The 20793-nt window shown below is 40.7% G+C and overlaps 1 protein-coding gene across 1 annotated transcript in view; it reads right to left on the reverse strand.

Annotated features, from left to right (window-relative positions):
• The window catches only part of EGF (epidermal growth factor), a gene marked incomplete at its 5' end in the record, with an annotated part of 64353 nt that extends 59554 nt beyond the window's left edge, over positions 1 to 4799 (reverse strand). The window contains one exon of the mRNA XM_082482771.1: positions 4673 to 4799. Coding sequence (XP_082338897.1) covers positions 4673 to 4799 — 127 coding nt within the window. The remainder of the gene's footprint in view (positions 1 to 4672) is intronic.
• Between the last annotated feature and the right edge of the window lie 15994 nt (positions 4800 to 20793).

Below are 20793 nucleotides of genomic sequence, written 5' to 3' on the forward strand. Positions count from 1 at the left end.
TTCTTTAGTTTTCTACCTTTCTGGACTCAGATCTCAAAGGTTTGGGCACTAGAATGAAAAAAATATATTTTGGTTTTGTCTGCGAAAGAAATTCTATGTGTAAATTAGTAACTACAAAATGGACCTCTACTTCCCAGATCATGCAACTTTCAATACATTGTTATTGGCTTGCTTTCCAAAGCCGAAGTTCATGAGGCTGTCACCTGGCCCTCTTTGAAAGGCATCAGCAAATACCGTCATGCAGGTCCCTTTAAAATCAGCTTTCAAATTAGATTCTAGAAAGTAGTCAGTTTTGTTTAAAACAGAACACGAAATTAATAGCTGCTATTCTCCACTGTGCAAAACACGGATGAGCCTTGCAGTATTAATCGTTGGCCCTGGAGTCTGTCCCTTAGGCCTCTTCAGGATTAAGCTCCATGCGATGTGTGACGGCATTTCTGTCATTTCTTGTAACGTATTCGCCTCCTTCCTATTTTGATCTAAGTTTTTACAGCTAAAGGTAGTATTTGTTCGCATTCAGCTGGATCCAATTTCGAGAGAATTCAATGGGAAGCTTCTCATGAATTGGTCATGGTTTCAGACCCATATACAAGAATTCCTCTATTTGGTAACAATATTTTCAAGCCTCTTTCCCCAAGGCAGTATAATAGGAAGTGAGCTAGCTGGAAGACAGCTACTGAAAATAAGCAAACAAGCACACCTCGACTGCAGCTCTTCTGAAATACAGAGGGATACAGTGGGGTCTCAACAGGTTCATCCCTGTCATGACAGGGGTAGACAACACGGTTCCCCGTTTCATTGGCTCTTACTGCTCCTTACCCAATGCTTGCGAAGAAAGGATAGCTGTGAATTAGTAGTTTTGGCATTTCATATTGCTCTTTCTTACAAGATAAGAAGTTTTAATAGTGTGTCTTCAAAAGGCTGTACGGAGCAAACTGAAGCCAGGGTTTAGCTGACCAAGGTGAATTTAAAGACGTAATACAAAGAGGAATAACTTAATATTCCGCATCACCAGTGCGCCATGGCAGAAGAGTGGTGAACAGTAAGAAAAAGCGGAGGAAAGCTTCAGACACGGAAAGAAGCATCTGACCAAAAAAGCTGACCTAGATAGCTGCAGTTGTCACCTTCAATTGCAGGCTGTAGCTCTGTAGGAATGTGCAGCATGTTAGCCCTGAAGAAGTGACGAGGTCTGACCAGTTAATGTCGGAAGTTAGTAGAGATGTACAGAATTTAAGAACCTATGATTAGGTAAAACTTCAATAATGTGGGCTGTGTTTTGTCTTCTTCAAAAACTTTTTTACAATATTGTTGTTGAGGTTTTTTTAATAACTATCTTCCTTCACGTTGAAAACTTACAAAGTGAGTATTCAAAGTCAGCCCCGAAGCCAAAGTATACCTCCAGTCTTGCAGCATCCAGACCATAATATATTTACCTAGGGTAGTCCAAGACTAACAGGCAGTAGTATCTAGTCTAAAATTGATAATGCAAGGCGCTGCTCTAGGGGCTTCTTCAGATGTGCCATGCAGGAAACTTTTTGGTCTCCAGTGGGGAAAGCATCTCTACACCACGCAAGAATAAAAAACAGCGTTGTTAAAGCAGTACTTCAGGAAGGCACAGGCAACTGATTCCAACGGGCATAAGGCCCAGCCCCTGGTGTACCCTGTATGCCGACACGGTCAAATACGTTAGAAACCAAAGCTCTCCCAGGACCAACTTTGTGCATGTTTTTACCTTGTGGGAATAATAACTCTTGTGTAGCCCAGACCACTTTTCTTTAGAGACAGAAGGTTCTATGTTTTCACTGGGGTGTAAGAAAGATGAGTTATTTAAAGGTAACTGAGTCCCCAGTCCTGACATCAGCTTAAACTAAATTACCAAATCAAGATGGCAATGTCAACAATTGCAGAAATGCTTCCAATACTACCATAACTTGCTGATAAATTGATATGTTTATTCGCCAGATTAGTCTCGTTCTGACCATGATCTGTTCTCCCATACTTTCTCTCCCATAAACCTTGCTGCTGTGGGACACACGGCCCCTCTGAACGGGTTCTCCTCTCTTGGCATACCAAGTCAGGATTCAAATAATCTCTCTTAAAATAACTGTATAAAATTATGTGAGATATTTAGGGTTAGATTTCATTATACTTCCACAGGACGAGAAGGTCTTTGATCTTTGAATACCCCTGGAAATTAAAGGAACTAATTAAGAAGCGAGCTATTTAGCAATGTAAGAAGAGCACGACCCAGACTTTCATCTGTAGTGGCAGTATGGAAAACAAATCTAGAAAAGCCTACACGCTTTCCAGTAAGTGTCGCTTGTAACAGTTCACTAACAGAGAGCAGACACCTTCTCAATGCACGGTAGTCCTTGTGGCTGGCAGGATGCCACCACGGTCACAGACGATAAAGAATATTTGACAATTGGTGTATTTACTACAGCTCACCAAGAATGGTGGCCGAGCCACGGTTCAGCTTGCTGTCATTGTTCACAGTTCAGCGGTATGAGTCATGTCTCCCACTCACCCCTTTTATCCCCACTGGTACCTTCAAAGCCTGCCTCCAGCTTCCTACCACTTGCTGCCACTGCACCCTCTATCTGACATAATTAACGAACTAGAATGTCATACATCCGGTCTTCTGGTCAGAACACGACTTGGGTATCCAGCACACAGAAGAAAGAACAGGGGAAATCCATTCCACCAAAGCATCCTTCAGTCTTACATTTCATATCAGAATTTCATCTTTGCTTAATCCCCCATAATCCAGTGCTCTCTAATTAAAAAGATACGGTAGCCCGTCTTATTTTTAATTTATTCTTTGTTACACCGAATTGCTTAGAGTATGTCATAGTAACGTTAGCTCTTATGCAAAAGACTTCTATTACTATTTCTTGCAGAGTTTGCTGAGCTACCGGCCGTTCTGTTTTGGTGCTTTACCTAGAGTCCCCCCATTCATACAGCAGCTGAATGTATCTAATTTTCAACAGAAAAGACATAATGCAGGGCAGATTATGTCTACCACTAATGGAAAAGCGATGTACATCAATATGTGAAATATGTCAACTGATATAAAAATACATCTTTGCAGCCTTTTGAATGTCAATATTTAGAGTGCGTTGTGACTCATTAAACAATAGCCAAGCAATTCCCTTCATGTCAGTAGGATTGTCCTATTACACGTGAGCTCCTAATTGGGCAATCCAGCAATGTAGCAGTCATAACTAATGTACGTCCTAACCAGGCAGTGGAAGCTACGTACGTATTAGCAAATAACGCAGACCTATAGGAAAGGCTGTGCAAAGTGCAACAGTTGCTGAGGATATGACATACACACTGCACATATTTCAGGTTGAACTTATGGAGAACCAGGTCTAGTTCGGTCCCATGGGCTGAATGGCTATCAAGAGTGGAGAGGATAGACGCTCTCCTAGGGGAAACCCTCTGGTTTAGGTTGGGCTAAAGGGAATCCAGTTTGTGCACTTTGAGAGTGCTCCACAATGAGAAGACAAGCGTAGTAAGATGTGGCAGTATGGAGATTCATTTCAGAAGTATGCTTCTCATTCGAATGCAAGTATCAGTGTGGAAACACCCTAGGTGTGTTTGGCTCTCAGACAAGGTTCTGAGTCAGTCTTCAGTCAGGTTTATCATTGGTACGCAAAAAACCGCCTAGCTCCTCCCCTCTCAATACGAGAGCATTTAACATGCATGCTTCTGTTTTCTGCTTACAAGATAGTATTTCTTGGCAGAATGCACAGATGAGGCACCTGTTATTAAATCACTGGAATTGTGTCAAAAACGGAGGCAGAGCCTCTGAAGCCCAAGCACTCTAAGGCAAAAGCATTAACTCCACGTTAGGTCTGTTTGCTTGAATCCTTACAGAGTGTTTCCTCATGTCTCTGCAAAGCCCACAATTTCGTTGACTCTGGCTTTCTAAAAAAAAAAATAATAAAAATCGGACTTCAAGGCAGCAGGGTAGGGAGAAGGGTTCTGTCAGTCTTTGTCTTTCTCTTTGTAAAGAATAGGAACCTGCATTTTACGTGTTCCTAATCACTTGAGGTGATGATACTAATATTAATGTATACATTTCACCCAGACATTAGTAGTAGAGTATCAAACACATGTGCTAGACATGTATTTTATGAGATGTAGCATTAAATATAAGCACACATACCTACATGCACCGATAAACACAGAAAAAGCAGATTTTTAAAGTTGTCTAGCCCATATGTAAATATATACTAATACATAATCATTAAAATACTCTTTCTACATGCATATAGAAATATAAAAATGCACCTATACACAAATTTTACATATGGAGAAGCAAGAATCTGTGCGTGCACATGTATTGAAAACACAGAGACACTAAAGCTATAGCAAGGAATTTTGATAACTAGGGAACACTTCGGATCTCTTCATGATCATATAAAAGTTTACCCTGCTTTCTAATAGTTAAACTGACAGACAAGCGACTGATTTCTGAAAAACAAACTGAACAGGATGAGTTCTGCTCATTACGAGAAGTAAAAGATATCAAGAAGTTGATTTATCAATTCTGCCAGTACAACACACAAGCATTCTGTAAAAAAAAAACTCTTTGAAAATTACGAAGCTTAATTAAGAGAATACAAGTGCAGTTTTCTTGATCTGTGAATGGTCGGCAACTTACCTACACAAGCAGAGTTTTCAGTCTTTAATCGGTATCCATTAGGACAGTTCCAGTGCTGCAGAGCGGAGAGGCTGACAAAACCGATTTTAAAAATCACTGGCAAAAAAGCAACAAGGAAGAGAAACATAATCTTGAGGGCTTTTTGAACTGTCACTAGAGAAAAACTAGCTTGTGTTCAGTCATATCCAGGACAAGATGAGCATGTGTAATCCCAAAAGGTTTCTGCAATCTCCCACTTTACACTCAGACATCTTATCACAATACCAAGTTTTATCTTTGCCTTGCTTTTCTTGTCACTTTAGCCCTTACTGTGTCTGACTACAACCTTGAAGAAATTCCTGGGAGATTTCTTCCCCACACATGTTGTTTTTTCTCTCTCTCTCTCTCTCTCTTTCTTTCGTGTCTTTTTTTTTTTTTTTTGGAAGCCAAGTATGAAATGCCTGACACTCTTGCCACAAATTTAACACAGCTTAAAAGCAATGCTCGCAAGGATCACTGTGAGCCTCCTTGCAACAAGCACAGCTGCCGTTTAAATCTTAAAAGCAGCGAATTTGGAAAACTTCACGGCAGCCCTCAGTGGAGCACAGGGAGTGAGATCTCCAGGTACCGTCCTGCTCCAAAACGCAGTTGCTTTTTACATACAAACTTGGACGGACTCCTCTTTTCTTTTTAAAGGCTCTGCTTGCCCCACCTCTTCTCCTTTTAGTACCACTTGAGTGAACCCTGTGTTTGCAAATAGTAATGTGGTCAGTTCCTTACTCCAGGGAACGGAGCCAGAATGCAGATACCCAGCCACCCATAATAAATACAGCCTATTTAGAAAAGCAGCCCCTCCTGCTCGAGAAGCACCTGCGGCATGCCAGCTAAGTTTTATTTCTCAGAGATTGTAGCCAGCTTTATACCATGCCTGGTCAATCGTGATTAGACGCATTCATTTTAATATTGTCATGTATTTTACCACCGGAAACAAACTTTGCCGTCAAAACATGCCATGCAAAAAGGAGGGGGGAAAAAAAAAAAAATACTTCCCTGGTTTCTCCAATATGTTTCAACTGGAAATACAAATTGGCTTAAGGTCAAGTTCAGATCTAGGATACGTGTTTGCAATTCTGATTTCAAAGAAGCTGCAACCATCTCTCTCGGGTCTGAATTTGGCCCTTCTGCACTTCCAGGGAAATACCTGCTGTCAGAGACAGAGGCAACGTGTTCCGAGTCCGCATCTCTAACACGCATTGCAGGCATTTATATGCACACATCAGTGCTGTAAGAAGCTACTGTGGTGACGCAGTGCTCTTTTACACCTGTTTTGCTGAGGTATATAAACTAGAGAAATTCCAGGCGCACCAAGCTCATAATTCTTCCAGTATTGTCAAAACTCTCCCTTTTCCCAGTCCTTTGGCCCAGACAAGCAAAGCTCTAGAGCATGAGCATAAGTTGCTGAATTTTGAACATGCTGAGATTTAAGTAGGTATTTAAATGGTTGACTGCGCCAGTCTTTGTTGAGCTAACTACTTCAAGGCATTCTGGTTCTACTGCTTTTTTCTTTTCTATTTTTTTTTTTTATTTATTTCTGCAGTGTTGTGCTAGAATAAATACTAATACAACAGCTGGATACAGCAGCAGCATCAGATGGTAACCTACAGCTGTACAAGTTCCGTCTCTGGGAATTCCTCGCCCCCCTTCCCCCCTCAAATTAGTCCAAGTCAATGAGAGGCCAGACTTCCACTGTCAGAGAATAAGAAGCATGAAACCTGATTGTAAATTGGGCCACTCTCCCTTAAAAGCAACTGTTTCTTGATGTTTCTGCCTGTGTTTAGGCACATCCTGCTTGCTCAATCTTCACTGCTACAGCTAATGCAGCTAATTAAATTTGGACTGACAAATGGCAGCCACATCTCCATATACTCTGTTCAGAACCGAGTCTCGATTCTGCACGCTATAAAATACAATAACAGTAATGTAAATCATGCAGCGCTAGACTCATGCCAAACAGCATTTGCTTCTCCAAATAGTTCCCTGGAATACGAAAGGGCAACCAACATGAAAGTGCAGTATAACGCCATCCCATCTAGGATTACAGGATCCTGCCCAGGAACCGTGGTATGTTCCACGTGAGCCTCTTTTACTAATTCTGCAGCCGTCAGTTCCTCCTCACACAGTTTTCTTCAGCGTTCAAGCTGGGAGCGCACAACCTAAACGGCTCAAAAGGAATGTGTCACTTCTTTGTGAGCAACCACCAGCAGAGTGTTTGCTAGACTGTGACAGCACAGCCCTGACCTCTTCCAGGGCAGACTCAGACAAACTCACTGAAGGAGTCAAAATGAATAATCTTGCCCTTTCCTATTAAAACCAAAAAGCAAGTTCTGTCTTGCTCACATTCTTTTAGTCTCTCATTTACACACGTTGTCTTTTCCGAACATCTCCCTCCATCTTCCCCCCTGCTCCATTTCCTCTTTTTGCCTTTACTCAAAACACAGTCAAAGGCACGTCCCAGAATTTCTCTTTTTTTTCTAAAGTAAAAGTGAAGACAACTGTCTCACACACCAATACCACAACGATCTTTTCTGGAAGCAGCCAGGTAAAGAGTGGTTAATAATGTCATTAATTTTATCATCTTAGAAGTACCAGAATGGTTTAAAAACAGGAAGAAAAATCTCTTAATAGTGGAATTATTTTTTTTTTTTTTATGGCTCAGACCAGAACTAACCCCCAGACACACGATATGATACGATATGATCTAGGCCTAAGGATGTAAATAAGTTACTTGAAAGCGGATAGAACCAATCACCTCCTGTTAGACCAAACCAGAAAGCTCTCAATGAAGTATGAAATGCATCAGGCTGTACCACACCTACACTTCTCAAACATACCATCTTTCACCAAGTGGTTCAGCATACCGCTCACAGCAATTTCTTCACACCTGAAATCATTTAGCGTTTAAGAAGTTGTTCAAACGTGTTTCTACAAAGCACACTATTGTGCTCACCTACAGGTATTAAGTACAGCAATTTACTTTAGTCTAGCACTCACACAATAAATTAGATTAAAATAGCAGAGTACTCTCATTTGTAGGGCTCACCACAGAATCGCTCCAAATGATCTTAAAATTATGCGTCCCAGTCCGTCAAACGCAAAGAACTGACTTGGTTTAATTTGTCCTGATGACTCAAGAGACTGATGAACTAACAGCAAATAAACATTTTATTCCTTTCCTTTGGACTTCCCGCTATCTCAGCTAGCTTTGGGAGGCTTTCTTTGCCAAAGTTGGTAAAGACCAGTTAGCAACTCACATGGAGGGGGTCTTCTCCCCTACCTTGGCAAAAAGCTGCTGTTCTGGCTGCTCCTAAACTGTGAAGGAAACAGAGCCCTCCCTCAGTTTCCCAGGGCTTTCAGTATCTATATCATATTAATTAGCACATTGTTTAAATTATATATTAGTTTTTATTCTTGCTTACTACTTGTCAGCACTTCGGCTTCTTTTCCTGTCGGCCTCTGGAAGTTTGATTCTGGCTTTAGGCCTATTCTAATCTGGTTAAAATTGTATTTTATAGTTATCACAATCCCAGTTACTGCCAACACGGGTTAACGATTAAATGCAAGAGTTCACTGAAACAGCGTAGGAAACGCGTAGTGGCTATCTCTCGAACAAACAGCACAGAGCAGTGAGGAACTCTCAGATCCCACAAAACAGCTCCCAGACCCTCCCCGACGGCCCCAGGGAATCTGCCAGCCCCCGGGTCAACACGCTCACGGACGTGTCGTTCTGTCAGAAAAGGTATTGCCGCCAGAGCAGTAGCTAGTCGACACAAGCAACTTTTACGATGATACCGGGGATGTCTGATAGCCTTCAGGAAAAACACAATATTTTTTTAAGCCACCTGTGTAGGGAATCCTGATGTCAGGGTCAGTGTGGGGATGGCTGACTCTCATCACCATATTTTCTCTGACATGGCAGCGCTTGATTCAGTACCGCTACCGTCATTTCAGCAGGTTGAGCCTGCATTGTGTATGATTTGGACAAAAGGGACATTATGCGATATCAAATCGCCTGTCAGACAGAGAAGGGGGAGGCACAGCGTGAGAGAGTGGCATAACCCAGTGATCTCTAAAAGCCAGGAAAGCCTGAAATCTCCTCCCCAGCTATGACGGCCATTCTGGTTTTGTCCTCAAGCATGTCACTCATTGTTCTCTTCAACAATTTGGAGATGTTTTCTGGCTGGGGAGGGTGTTGTAATTTAATTTATTAAAATTAACTAAAGAGTGGGGCTTTATGAAAACCAAGTGCTATTGTAGGTAATCTCTTTCCAGTTGTCTCAATCTGTTTCACAGCAGCAGTTATGACAAACACCCACTGGATTTTTTTTTTGGCAGTTTGAGTTCCATGTCTTTGCTGCTAGGGTTACAACTTTCCCTACTGCAATCTGATCTTAAGGAAAAGAAAAAGACCAAAAAAAAAAAAAATCCATGTTAAAACCGTACTGTTAATTATAACCAATATTGTCTTGTTAAAGCAGTTTTACGCTTAACATTTTGATAGGCACCTTTCACCAGTTGCTGTACAGTGAATACTTATTTCATCAGCTAGACCACACTGGAATCCACAGAAGGATCCAGAAAGAAAGTTAAATATGCTTTCTCTCGTATCCAGACAGTCAGAACAAGAGTGAAACATTCTGGGGAAGCCACATAGCACATTACTGACTTATGACATTTATCAATGTTAGATGACTACATTAGGCCTCTATGTTAGCAGACATAAAGGAGTAGCTAAAATAGCATGTTGAAACAGTCATTTGGCTCTCTGAAGCGGAGATAAAATTGAAGATAAAGCAAGTCATTTGTTACCATGAACAAGGTCTATGCAGCTTGCTATGTGCAAACATTTAAGAAAAGGTCTTAGTAACAGGTATGGCATTACTTCACTATCAGTGTAAAAAAATGTATCCTCCCCATAGTTTTTTTGCTGTGTTTCCATCCCGGGGATAGCTCTGTTTCATCCACAGCAAAATTATTTCTAGTGTTACAACACGTATTACAACAGCCACTCAAATGGATCTCTCGGAACAAAGGCACTGTCTGAAATCTGATTTCACTAATTTTCAGGGTTGCTGAGAACTCACCATTTCCACTGATACCAGTAAGAGATCAGAATTTTAAATATGAGACCATAGGTTCTTATTTGGCGTCCATCTGTCGCAGGTACTGCATCTTTTACTCTTTTTATCCCATGACTTCTGGGCTGGGAAGATGAATAATTAAAATAATAATTTTTCAGTCACCTTTTGTCTCTGCATGACAGACCTTTTCCGATGGTTCATTCTTCTTGTGACCATGACGTGTTTTAGAAAATAAACACCAGGGAACATTTCATGGTTTTGTTCTTCAGCTGCCTCATTGGCTATGTAGAACAGAATCACTGCGTTTACCAATTTAATTCACTTTGTCAGATTAACCCCATTTCACCTGGGGCGCCTATTACACCAGTTTGGCATACCTACACAAACGCACACCTGCATAAGCTGACATCTGTGTATCACATCACAAAGGCAGAATCAAACAAGGTGGACAATAAATAGGAGTAGAAATAGAAACGGGCATTGTTAAAGTCAGCTTTCCACTGCAAAACAGCTGAGATGAACTCAAAAGACAGGAATTCCCAGAGACGTCGTCAGTGCCTGGTACTGAGCTCCTGTGAGCAGACTGCAGGATGCTCCCAGTGCTGCCAGGCTCGAAAGCTTTGAAGGAGGCGACGACTTCCCGAGCACGCTCAAGCCACACTCTCTCCCTGGAAATTTAACATTTTTCTGTACGTGGCCATACAGCTGGTGCCAGAGGGATTCGCAAGCGCATCGGTGGGCAACCAGGAGTGGGTGTAATAAAATACATTGCTAACTGCTGGAAATGTTTATTTCCCTACGATTTATAGAACAGACTCAAGAGATCTCCAGAAGCAAATATGTCCTAATTAATAAATATTTGAGCACTGAGAGTCTCCTGAAGAATTTGCCTAGGCCTTGCTGAAAGTAAGCTTGCCCTAGAAGCACAAATTTTTCATGTGATGGCGTTTAATGTGTGAGAGAATTTTACAGGCACAGTACAGATCTGAAGTTAAACAATATATGGTTGTCAGACCCTACCCGCAGTGGCCTGATTTTCCCTGGTCCCCACCCTGCAAGCGGATTTCTTATACCATATCAGGAAGTAGCTGGTACAGAAAGTGGCAAGTGATCAGCAAGGGGCTCTGCCATGGAGGAGGCAGCTTGACCCGACACCACCTCAAGAGAGAGCCTCACAGCTGCAGGCAGCTCAATGCCAGAGCCTATCGCAGACCCAAATGCCACTGTGAGAACGATATCCCCGAACTTGGCATCCAAATCCTGCAGCTACCAAACACACCCTGCTCGAGGCCACAGCTGTCAATTCTCCATCTAGACAGGGACGAGGAGAGAGGAGCGGTGGGGGAAAAGGCAGGCGTACCAAGTACAAGCAATAGCACACATTATATTTAACTTTTAGGTAACCGTTCTGCATTCCCCAAAGCTTCAGGCAGATCCTGTATTGCTGGCGGGAGTGTGAATACGGAGGCTCCAGTTCAGACTCCAGCGTCGGTGGTGATTTCAGAAAGGGGAGACACAGTGCTCTGCAGTAGTCCCTTTGCCCCTGGAGCCCTCTAAAACGCTACAGTGCTACAGGAATTCCCTGAGGTTACCTGTGGGAGTCAGAAATAGTATTATTCTCACCGTGTTTTTGAAGAAAAGGAAACAATGCAACAAAGGTTTGGTCTCAAGGACTGATGAAGCAAGTACTAAACACTGGGTTAAGCGTTAAGGACCAGGGGAAATCATTTTGAAACAGAGCAGCGTACAAGTGATTGTATCACCAGCAAACAAACAGCAAGAACAGTGGTCACTAACAGTCACGTACATTCTTACAAAATGTCTACTCGGCTGCATGGCACCGAGCAACGTCTGCCTAGCTGAAGGGTGAACGAACAGATTGCGGAAGGATATAGCTACCTCCTTTACAGTTGCCAGCGTATATTGATTGGCACAGCCTTTGCCTTACTCCAGGCTGTCAACTGACAGACCAGGAAAAGCACAGTTAGACTTTGTAAATCAAAATGTCTACGGACGCACCGACAAGTTCTGTGGCTGCTATAGCCCCAGGCACATCATGTTAAAAGGTTCCTTCATTCCATCTACATCCCTGCCACAGGCTTTCTGCATGAGGTTGGCATACTGCGCAAGGTCTCTGCACCTCGCTGTTCACCTTTATTTAGTAAAAAGGATCAATACTTCCCTTTTGCGTGAAGGAGGGTTACTTAATTTAATAGCTGTTACGAAATGCACTGAGATCTTTGTATGTAAGGTAGTATTCAAAATTGCAAAGTAATTGTTAATTTATTACTGCTAAGATCACATAGAGAGAACAAATTAGGCCACAAAATAGAAGGACAAAGAGAAAATTAATTTGGGTTTTTACACTAGTTACATGAGAAATAAAACTCAATCTTCTTCCCAATTGGTGTTGCAAAGCACCAAAAACTTTTAAATATCATTTGTTACTCTCAGAATGCAATATAAGTTTACTTCTATGCAGAAAAGCACAGAAAAGATACACTTCCTTCAAAGGAGATATATTAATGTCTATACTTAATTTCTACCAAAAATCATTGCACTATATTGTAGAAACTTTTGTTTCTCAAAGTGCAAACTAATTTATTATAATAAAATTCCTATTAGTGTTGCGAGATAAAATACACAGAAGCCTTCTGCGACTTTACTAGGACTAACACACGACATCGGCAGGAATACACCAGCTAGCTTAAACTAATGACAGAGCATTTCTGAACTCACTGCCTTATAGACTATGTAAAAAAATGCTTCACATTCTCAAGCCGCTTCACAAGTTACCAAACTAAAACCACAATAATAACAAACACAGTAGCTAATCCAAAACTACCATCTATAAGATACACCCCAACCTATCATAGCATTTTTATTAAAAACTAGGCTACTTTAGGACCATTCTGTATTACAATCCTATTGCAGTTAAGGTCAACTGGGCATTAGGACAAAATCATGAAAGGGAGTACCCACCCAAGTCCTGCTCAGCAATGCCCGTGGGAGAGGGTTTGGTGTACCTCTTGGGCAACGCTTTGAAAATTAGCCATAGATGCCCAGTTTTCCAAAATGAAACAAGACTCTAGTAAGGGGAGAGGGGCATGGGAAATCTATTCTGAGAGTTTGCATATATTTCCCAATGCTAAAGAAACCTCTCCATTTGCACGTTTGAGTTTGACTGCCTTATTTAGAACTGGGCTGACAGGCAAGGCAGAACATGTCATAAGAAGAAACCTAAATACCTAGAATATCTGGGCCAAACAGTAAAATTCTAATATGATCCATATATTCCTGGAGAGACTTATAGAAGGACCTACCTTATGTATGTTGGTGTAGAAGTCAAAGACACTCATTCCTGCATAAATTCTCAGTGCTTAGAGCCTCCCATCGCTGCAAAACATGCGGACCCAGGGCGGGGACTCTCCTCGAATGTTGTTGGATCGCAGGCGCATCTTCACGTTCCAGGATCAAATACCCAGAGTGACAGCTCTTTGCTTCCAGGCATGAAGGAGAAACTGATCCTGAGCTCACTGCAGTCAATCCCGAGCTCCCATTGACTGCGTTAAAAACATTGGACTAGGCCTGTCTTATGGAAGGGACAGATTCTTGTCTTAGCCACCAACACAGATTTAAATAAGTACATTTCTTTTTTTCTCCCACAGAAACCAAAAGAGATTAGGTCCTTAGGTAAGAGAATATCTCTATCATATGCTCTCCAGTATTTTTTTTAAACCTGTGTAATTTAACTTAGGCCTGATACTCAGAAATAAGAGAAATATTGAAGAATACTTCTAATATTTTAGAAAATATTAATAAAAGTAAAGGCAAAATAAGAAGACAATATGATTAAGGCTTCAGGATGTGGTTTTCATGCTATGCACTTTTACATCTATCCCAAACACAAGTTGCCATTGCGTGAGCATATGAAATGGACATTTCTTTTATCAATCTTAAGTCTACCGGAGGTTCCAGCGGCAAACGTTAACCAGTATTTGACATCAACATTCCTTTTCCTCTACTGCCAATAACAGGCACCTGTTCACAACTACACAACAAAGCAATTATACCTTCAGAAATGATCAGTTATTAAAAAGTCTTACAGACATAGTGGTCTGGGGATCAAGTATTCAGCTACTACTACTGTTTTTGTTGTACGATGAAGAAGAACAATCTATTAAGTGCAGAACAATTCAAGAGAGGAAAGCATTGTAAGTAAGGCTGAATGGTTTGCCTGTACCACTGCATGGCTGTTGAGAACTCTTGCTACAGCTGCACCCACAATGAATAAATGACCATAAGCATGTTACACATCACTGGTTTTATGAAGATCCATCATAGAATGGCTTAGGTTGGAAGGGTCCTTGAAGATCATCGAGTTCCAACCCCCCTGCCATAGGCAGCCTATTGCTTAATTCCGGCAACCGTGCAGACAGGAAGAGACTGCCATATCTTAGCTTCACATGTTTAATACAGGTCAACTTACTATGAAAATTTACCGGCAACATTGTCAGAGTTTCTCCTGACTAACAAACTGGACTATTCTTAGAAGTAATGTGGTCACTACTCAGTAGCTTAGAAGAAGAAAACCAAGTCTTTTTGACGCAGCAAACCTCTTGGTAATCAGTGCTCGGGCAAAGTGGTTAGAGCTTGAAGTATAACTCTTGAGATCGGAGCGCTGAACCCAAAGCAATTGCTTTTCTGTGACCAGCTGAATTGCAGCTGAGAGACAGCATTTCCGCAAAACTAGAAAAAGTAGTCAGCCAACACCAAAGAAGGAAATGGCATGGTACATTGGAAATGGCAGTCACTTTACCTTAGGCAGTGGATATGTTGAGCTCTGTAAGTGGCAACTTTATGGCACCTGGCAGGGCCCTTTCTCATAAACCGATGACCTTTGAGGATGGTGGAACGGCTACAAAACTGCCGCACATAAACAAAAAGCTCCCCTCTCTTGCACAAAAGTGCTAGGCAGAACACGGGTCACCGATGGCTGTTGAGGCCAACTCAAAAAAAAACATGGATAGTTTTTGTCTGTCTGTGGCCATCAATAGTTACTTACACACACCAGGTTTGTACAGTGGTGAAAGGAGGCCATTCGTTTGCATCTTCACAGGCTCCTTTACCATGCTGAAAACTTCAAATCATCTGTGGTTTCCTTAATTGGATGGCCAGTCATCCTTAGGGACTTGCCTGGTATAATAATTTTTTGAGATAGGTTTGAAACACATTAAGTAAGGGGCACTTTGACTATGACTATTTTATCAATACCGCAGGTGGCTTACAGTCTACCTGACAGTTTGCTGAAATTACCAAGATGTGGTAGCATCTTCTGAATCTCTCCCATGGCCCAACCTCTCACCAGACACTCTGGCTATTTGTGCATACTTATTCTTGGCATCTGAAAGCTGCCTGAAGCCTGTGACAGGATTCATCTCACTGTAACTGGAGTACCACTCCATTAAGTCTTCAGCTACCGGCATTTGCTGAAACGGCTGCGGGCTTAGAAACGTCAACAAATGCCAGTTCCCAGGATGTGGTCAATAAGTTATTTAGAGCATCTTTTCAGAACCCATTCCTATGTTTTATCCTCAGCCCACGCAAGGTTGGCATCACACAGTTCATAAAGAGCATGGCCTTTTGTGGCATTTACTCCAAATATTCATCAGAGGAAGAAACTTCATCATTTCAGATATATTTTTAGGTGGTGGCATTTGACTTCCACTTCCTCCAGGCCCGTCCCTCTGCCCTTTTGATGAATCACAAGTTATTTGCACTGTAATGGGCTTCCTATAGTTAAAGTTTCGTCAGTTCATTCTGCCCAGAGCTTCCTATAAATGCAAAGGATCAGAAAGATATGCAAGGATATGTTTTGACTATAACAGACCCTATACAAGTACATCATCTTCATAGTTTATTTCTCCCTTCTGTTTCAGTATTCTTCTCAGTAAGACTGAAAGTAACTCAAACAGTGCTGCCCAAATTCACTCCAGCTATCTTTCTAGCTGGCAGTTACCATCAAATACTGTCCCAGCTTTCCTCACTTAACATGTGGCCCATCTCATTTTTACAGTACAGTTAGACTCCTTTGATGGCAAAGGTGTCAATCACATCGCTCCTTAATCTTCCGTGTTTCCTGTAGGAATTTCTTCTTTGCTACTCATGCATTCCCCTTCACCACAGCCTTTTTGCTTGTTTAGAATCTGTGTTTGATCAGGTTGCCAATTTAATGCTCCTTTCCAAGGCAGACTTGCATATAAATAGTTATACTCAAAATTCTTGTTTCGTGCCCCAGCCACCAAACTACCATTTATGTGTTCTGCTTGTCCTGAGCGCCTTTCCAAATGTCTATCTGCTGATTCTCGGCCTTTCCAGTCTTTTATTAAAACAAAAAAAAAAAAAAAAAACAAAAAAAACCACAGAGCAATTGTTTAACCATTATTCCTTTTTCTGGCATAATTTTTTCGGCTGATCAACTCTTAAAAGAATTTTCATGACCATTCTTCCAATTTCTTTACAAAAGTTAATAAGCTTTAAGAATCACCATTTTTTCCTCTCATATCTTTTGATCCGGACTTCATTTCTATGTGAATCTTCAGTAGTAAGAAACTGAAAACTTAATGATCTTGTGACTGGCTGAACTTTTGTCTGTACCAATTCACATTCAGGCAGTCTGGAGAGCTAAGTCATTGTTAAAGACACAAGAAAATGTCACTTTTTTCTATCAATAGACAAGGAACTTTACTAGTTACCTCTCCTCATGAAGTCCCCGCTACAGTTTCAAAGACATAGCTCATACAGATATTGGACATAATGTCTATTCAATCATTGTGCCTGACCGGAACAAAGACCGTTATTTTTCTGGTTTGTGAAAAACGTGGCTTGCATTGTTTCTGCTGCTGATTACCCTATCCAAAGGGAATGTCTGCTCCTCTGTCAAAGGGTAAAGAATGCTCAAGCAAGCTGAGGAACACATAAACAGCACTTTTGTGCACGAAAATGTGCCTCCGCCATTCTAGAGAGATTCTTTCCTGACGTTGAGAAATAATTTGGGGCAATCTTCTACTAAAAAATCATTTTAGGCTCATGATTGGCACAGAATTCCGAGAACTGAGTGTCTTGTGGATATTGATGCAACACAGGCATGACAGCAAACACTACAATTGCAAGTTGTAAGTGATCCTCAGCTATGAAGTTTGAGTCCCAGAACAAGCAGGAGTGTTATGATTCCTGCATTCACACTCCTGCTGAAGCAGGAAGGAAATCACTCCACCATGTCACTTCTATGCCAAAGAACAAGAAATATCAAGTATTTTTCTTTTTTAAACCAATCAGTCAGGAAACAGAACAGGTTGCTCAAGACCTGAGAGCATGCTCTGGAAAAATACCCATGGATAATGTCATTCATGTGTAATCTGAAGCTAGCAGTACACTGCAGGATTAGTCTAACATAGAATAAGGCTCTATCCAAAGTCAAGTAAGGATAAAACTTAAAAGACAAAGAAAAGAGAAAAGTAACATTAAGAGAGAAAGTAATATTACTCAGAATTTAATTTGCCATGCTCCATAACTTGTTATACTCTTTTATTATTACTCTTATATTGTCCTCTTTCCCCCTCTGTGATTTAACTTCCACATGATCTTAAACACCAGGGACCAGGCTATGATACAAAAAATATAATTGGTACAAGTTATTTTTGGAGGCTCAAAGGTTTGGCCAAATCTTAGCAGCATAAAATTCAAGACACATGACTCAGAAGTCGAATCCGATCAGCCCATGGCATTAGACTTCAGCATCATTAATTAAATCAGGTTCTTACAAAAAAAAGGTACTTATGGGTATTGGACTTAATTTCCTTTTTCTTCAACAAAGGCGTAATTGTTTTAGAGACTGGAAAATATTACAAAGCAGGCTATACATACTGTTTTGTTCCTGTTTTCAAAAACAGTATTAAACTGGAAAGAATAAGGGAGATAGAGTTAAACAAGAACATGACCTGGAGATTTGTTTATGAATCTACTTTTTGAAGGATTAGAGAAACAGCTGCTTGAGGACTCTAAAGGTTTCCTAAAACTGTATGTCTAAATGAATGAAAAGACTAAAAATATATAAATAAAGCTCTTATTTAGTTGACTGAACAAGTAACCCATCGAATTTAAATTCTAGTTGCACTGAACCTACTACTCATTGTCATTTTGGATTGTTCTTACTTTTCATCTAGTCCAGTAGCATGTCTCAAGTACCAGCAGCCCGAACCAGAAGCCTCAGAAGAAACTACTTGAACTCTGCCTGAGGTAACACTGGAATACTCTATTCCTGCCCCCAATACACACATACATAAAGCTCCTTTCTCCTGTATTAAGAACAAAACACATTCTATTTTAGCCTTCTCTGAACACGAAGTGTTTCACCAAGTCCTTTCTCAGTCACCTTAGTTCCATAAATAACAAAACAATACCCCACACCACTACCAAATTCCTTTGACTCCTCCTTAAAAAGATGTGCCAAATATTTGATTACGCATCGCATTTTAGAATAAAGTATTTTCTTTTCGGAGTATCTTCTCCAAAACACAGAAATTCACTCATAGTTGGTAAACTGGCATTCCACTATTATGAGAGGTTAATGTTACAGTTTTTTTGTACAGTCAACTCCTTTCACAACACTCTTAAGCTTATCAAGTGTCTTTCAAAAATACCAGACCTTAAGTGAGATGAAATATATTTAAAATACATACCTGACAAGCGCTACTGAACTCGCTGCAATAATTGCAGCAACTTCACATTCTTTTCTAAACACAAGGTTAGGATGTTATTTCATAAAAAAACAGAAACTCGGAAAAAAGGGTCTCTCTTCTACTTAGGTCTTGTGAAAGACAATATCCTTTTGCTTATAGTTGCTTTCTGCCTTATTAATTGAAAAGATGCCCGTCCTGAACACTGACGGGCATACATACACAGCTTTGTAAAAAGAATTGTCTCCTTGCTCTAGGCTGTTTCAGACTGATATTTCAGCTTGATTTTGCCACTGTTTAGCAAGGGAGCCTTTCAGATTTATAAAATATAGTTTATAAAAATGACACATGCCTCCATTCCGATGTGAATTTTGACCTTCTGAAATTCAGAGGAAAATTTTTTCAGCGATTTAACAAGAAAACAGAAAGCACCTATTCTATTGAAAACTTCTCATTTTCAACAAAGGGAAGCGACAGTGCTGGCCTGCAGCTTCTGTGGCTGACTATAACACCTAGACCAACGCATTGAGTTCTGTGAGAGAAGGCATGCAGTTCAGCATGTTTTCAATCTACACCCAGTTAGGTAATTGAAGAAATGTTCATTTTGAAATCTCATCTGGGCTTACGAAGGAAATTCGAGTTGGTCTACCTCCCAGCCACAAATGTAACAAATTGGTTGTTTTTCAAAGAAAATCACAGATCACAATGGACTATTGTAGCACATTATGTCTAGGATTCACGCCCTGGCCAGAATTGCTACTGATGCATATCCCTCTTTCTTGCAATAAATGCAAAAACTACTCACTCTCCCCTTTTCAGTTTATAGGCAGTGTTCATCAAAAAGGTCTCACAACTTTCATTGGGACATAGGCAGGCTTCAAGATCAGCTTCAAGTACTTTCTTCAAATTCCCCTAGTGCTTTTGTTCCACGCTCCGATTTTATAGCTGCCCCCACCTTGTCGAAGCTGGGCACGCATAGAGCCCCACTCATTGCAATAAGCTGGCAGTATCTTCATCCATCCTTTATATTGCTCCCTGTCTGCAGAGACCCCAGCACCCTTGGCATGTACATAGCAGAACTGCAGACAAAAGGCTTTGTGGTACGCTGACCCAGCATGCTCTCGGATATTGTTTCTCAGCCTTCTTTTTGTATTTTCTCTCATTTCTTCTCAGATTTCCTCTTGTCCCCAGAGCTACACTCATCACATACTGTCTAAAGCTATAAACAAAGATGAAAGGTCACGCAAACACGCGGTCACGTATAAAAACAATCTTTTATTTTCACATCAAAACAACTTCTATTTTAATTACTTCTTTGAAAAGGTAATGAGTTTTAAATGTCCTTTGTTTAGCCTCTTAGATATAGCCCAAGTCTGGATGATTTTGCTATTACAAATATTTTCGTGGTACACACAAAAGAGTTTTCTCTCTTAATACCCTGCCTGAGAAAAGTACAAGAATCTGATGATAGTGCAAGGAATACAAAGTCCACTGTGAGCACTGGCAAGGACTAAATAGATGCATGGATGCCTAAAGTTTGGCTTAGTAAGTGCACGTTGAAGCCAGGATCGTGGTTAACTATGACAAGTGCTGAGGCCCACTAAACCTTCAAGTAAAAATTAGGTCTATTTGGAATTCAGCTCACATTACTCAGCTATTTCATTAACCATCCAATTTTGACACACCCATTGTAGGTAATGTATAAAAAAAAAAGTCTAACCTTTTTGGTGAAATGCAGGATGAATTGAGCTAACAAAGTGTAAAATATATGAAAGGTGATACATAAGCATTGGTTAAATCCTCTCAAATTCCCCTACTGAGCAAGCATAGATCTGTTCATAGTGATGACTGATTCAGTATTGCATTTCAGAAGATATTATACAAATCGATTAAGGGCAACAAAATCTATCTCAATGATTCTATCATTAATATTAACAATTTGCATCTGTTACCAGAAGTGTTTCTTCAGCTCTTTAACTAAACCAATACCGGGTGCTGCAGGGCACATGTCTTTATTGTGTGATTTGGCGTTTATATCAAATTCCTATCAACATTCCCCAGCAAATTTGCTGTTTTAAGATGAGCTACGGAAGCATGTCTGCATTACACAACTCTGTTGTCTCAAGAATTGTGGAAAAGATAATGCATCTCATGTTTTCTTGAAAGAACACGCCCTTTATAATACATTCCATCTTTGATATACTGATAGCGCACGTGGTCATAGAGATTAATTTCTAACGTTAGGACATGCTAATTCCACAAGGAT

This window comes from Vanellus vanellus (genome assembly GCF_965231255.1).
Source record: "Vanellus vanellus genome assembly, chromosome: 4".
Lineage (NCBI taxonomy): Eukaryota > Metazoa > Chordata > Aves > Charadriiformes > Charadriidae > Vanellus > Vanellus vanellus.